This window comes from Colobus angolensis, unplaced genomic scaffold, assembly GCF_000951035.1.
Source record: "Colobus angolensis palliatus isolate OR3802 unplaced genomic scaffold, Cang.pa_1.0 Scaffold189, whole genome shotgun sequence".
NCBI lineage: Eukaryota > Metazoa > Chordata > Mammalia > Primates > Cercopithecidae > Colobus > Colobus angolensis.
The window spans coordinates 40,935-43,845 of NW_012115032.1; the positions used below are offsets into that span (position 1 = coordinate 40,935).

Below are 2,911 nucleotides of genomic sequence, written 5' to 3' on the forward strand. Positions count from 1 at the left end.
ATTACTCCAATAGCTTCTGACTTTCTCTTCTTACATGTTTGTAACAATCCTGTCAATAGTGTTTTCTGTGCTGTTGCTCTTTTCTGATAGAACAATTCTTTCTTCACAGGAAATGGAAGAGTTTGTCCAGAGCTCTGGAGAAAATGGTATTGTGGTGTTTTCTCTGGGGTCGATGATCAGTAACATGTCAGAAGAAAGTGCCAACATGATTGCCTCAGCCCTTGCCCAGATCCCACAAAAGGTTAGACAAAGTGCCTTAATTGGGGGTGGTTCCTAAATCAATCTGTTAACTCTTCAAGAGTCTATTACAGAAATGTTCTGCCAGAAAATTTAACTGCTATGATAGTTCTAATTATCTCAGACATCTGTTCAAAACAAAAACATATATGGAGGATCTTAAAATCATAAAGAGAAGGATTTTGGTTGATAGTAATGTTGGCATTAATATTGTGATCAGAAGGAAATACATTTAAGAGGTGCTAGTGAAGTTTGGTATTATCATGGTATTGTAGGCATGTACATAGAAATCACTAAATTCTGCCCTGTTATTTGCTCCCTCTAGTTTACAGGATTTTAGAAGGTACTGTATACACTGTAGATATTATCAAAAAGCAGTTACATTTTAATAAGCTACTCTACTATCAGAATAACAATAAGCAGGTATTCAAAAAAGTTTGAAATGCATCATACATCTTCGGCTTACCAAGCAATCTGGCTGCTTTTACTTCCCATGCATTGGAATAGGTCTATTTAGTATTCTGTTCAGGGTGCCACTCAGTGAAAGAATGTCCTAGTCAGACAAACTACTACTCTGGAGGTACCCACCTAGCCAAGTAGATTTAGAGAAAAAGAAAAGCTTGTCTGATCTGTTGGCGTGGGTGCTGCTAATGTCTTAAGCAGAAAAATGTAATGAAAAGAATGGAGATAGAATCCTGCTTTTAGGGGAGACTGTGTGCATTACTAAATGGGCCCAACAAAGACTATGCTCTAAGAATCAGATTAGTGCCTTCTCCAGATTGAGGAAGGAGCAGGAAATATAAATGAACAGGGTAGGAATTTATTTTCTACTCTACAGCATATACCTACAATCTTTGTGTATTTTCAATTTACGCTTTAGTTTCTTATCTCACATAGCCCTCTCTGAATGACCAATGAAAGTTTTTGCTGAAAACACAGTTGCTTTAACACTCTCATATCAAATACAATCAATAAATATCAAATACAAGGTCAACATTTGTAAATTCTACTCCAGTTTGTAAAGACTGCTTGGGAATTCTAAAATCAGTACCTTAATTTGGTACTAGACATGGTAATGATTGGCTATAGCTGACAATATAACAGTGCCATCGATGTTATGTAAGACATCATCTAAGTGTGAATGATCAGTTAAGCAAAATGTAGCAAAATATAATTTTATACATTTTCAGCATCTGTATTGTTAATCACAAATTGTCAATGGGCTCCTTTTTCCTACATTGTGAGCATTTACAAAAGTAGCAATACTGATAATAGTCTGAATTTGTGTAAAATGCTGCCACTTGAAATTTTTCTTGAAAGTAGCACTTGATATTTAGCGAATTAAAAGAAATTACACATACTACATATGTAGCATTGATTTATTTCTCACCATAGGCTCAGTTTAAAGATGTAGTCTTTTGTAATCAATGATATCAAATTCATAAAATAACTTATGAGTAGTAGAAAAGTGGATGTAAGTAAATTCTTCCAATATCACTCAAAGTTAATAAATTTATATTAAATTTGGAAGATTACAGCTAGTATAAAGTATGTAAAATAAAGGTATAGGTTATTAGTAATTTGCTACTTTTTTAATTAGAATTAAAGACTGCCTAAAAATTCTTAAATATTTGAATATTTCATTGATAATCTTGTGAATCCCAAATATCTGAGACAGGTCTCAGTAAATGTAGAAAGTTTATTTTGCCAACTTAAAGCAGGGAGGAGGCATTCCTTTGAGCTTCTGATTAACTTTTCCAAAGGAGGCAATCAGATATGCATTTATCTCAGTGAGCAGAGGGATGACTTTGAATAGAATGGGAGGCAGTGATTAGCTTAGTGACTTTGGGACCCCAAGGCTTATTTTCCTTTTGTATTTCCCCCCCGTTTTTTAAAAAAATCTTTTAGAGAAAGCATTTTAGAAGAAAATAAGTCTCTGAAGTCAGGTTTTTATCTGATGTCTAATGGCAAGGATGATTTATTCCTAGACAAGCAGGTTCTGAGTTATTAGGAAAGTTCATCTTTAGTAGGTTGTGAAGTCTCATGTCCTACGAAGACAAAATAAAGGAAGGAAGGGAGAAAAACAAAAACAAACAGAAGAACAATTCTGTAAAATTAATATAGGCCACATTACTCTGAAGCCCATAAATCAGTAGGCAGGTATGAAAGTGGACTATGTATGTAAATTGGTTGCTGTTATTTTCTTCTGAAGTTTAAGTTGTCTAGCTTAATTTGTAGGACTTTATGAAAGCATGGCTTAGTTTACAGTGACTCCAAATTAGGAAAGATGGTGAGAGGGGGAGGAAAAAAATCTGAAGACACTATTTTGAAGACTTGTAGCCATGAAAAATTAGAATTCTGTCTAAACTGTAGACAATTCTGTATGAAAAATTGAAAAAAACCATTAGGCAAGACGAGAATCTAACAACAGGTGTACTGTAATATTGGAAACATAATTTTTCTTTCTTCAGTTTCCCAATTTGACTAAAGACTAAAGATAAACCATGGTAGAACTGATTTGCTTTATTATACTTGGCCTGATTATTTGTATACAGAGGAGGAAGAATAATTTTTTATTTACATAGGCTTTTAATGTGGCTTTGATGGAACTTTGTCTTATAGAAAGAATCCCAGATAGGACTTTTTTTTAAAGCTGAGGCAAGCCATAGATTTG

General features: G+C 33.9%; 1 protein-coding gene across 1 annotated transcript in view; it reads left to right on the plus strand.

Moving 5' to 3' along the window:
- The first annotated feature begins 109 nt into the window (after positions 1-109).
- LOC105510472 (UDP-glucuronosyltransferase 2B20) overlaps positions 110-2,911 on the plus strand; it is a 23,061-nt gene continuing 20,259 nt past the window's right edge. The window contains exon 1 of the mRNA XM_011940269.1: positions 110-241. Within this exon, the coding sequence (XP_011795659.1) occupies positions 113-241 (129 nt within the window). The 5' untranslated portion in view covers positions 110-112. The remainder of the gene's footprint in view (positions 242-2,911) is intronic.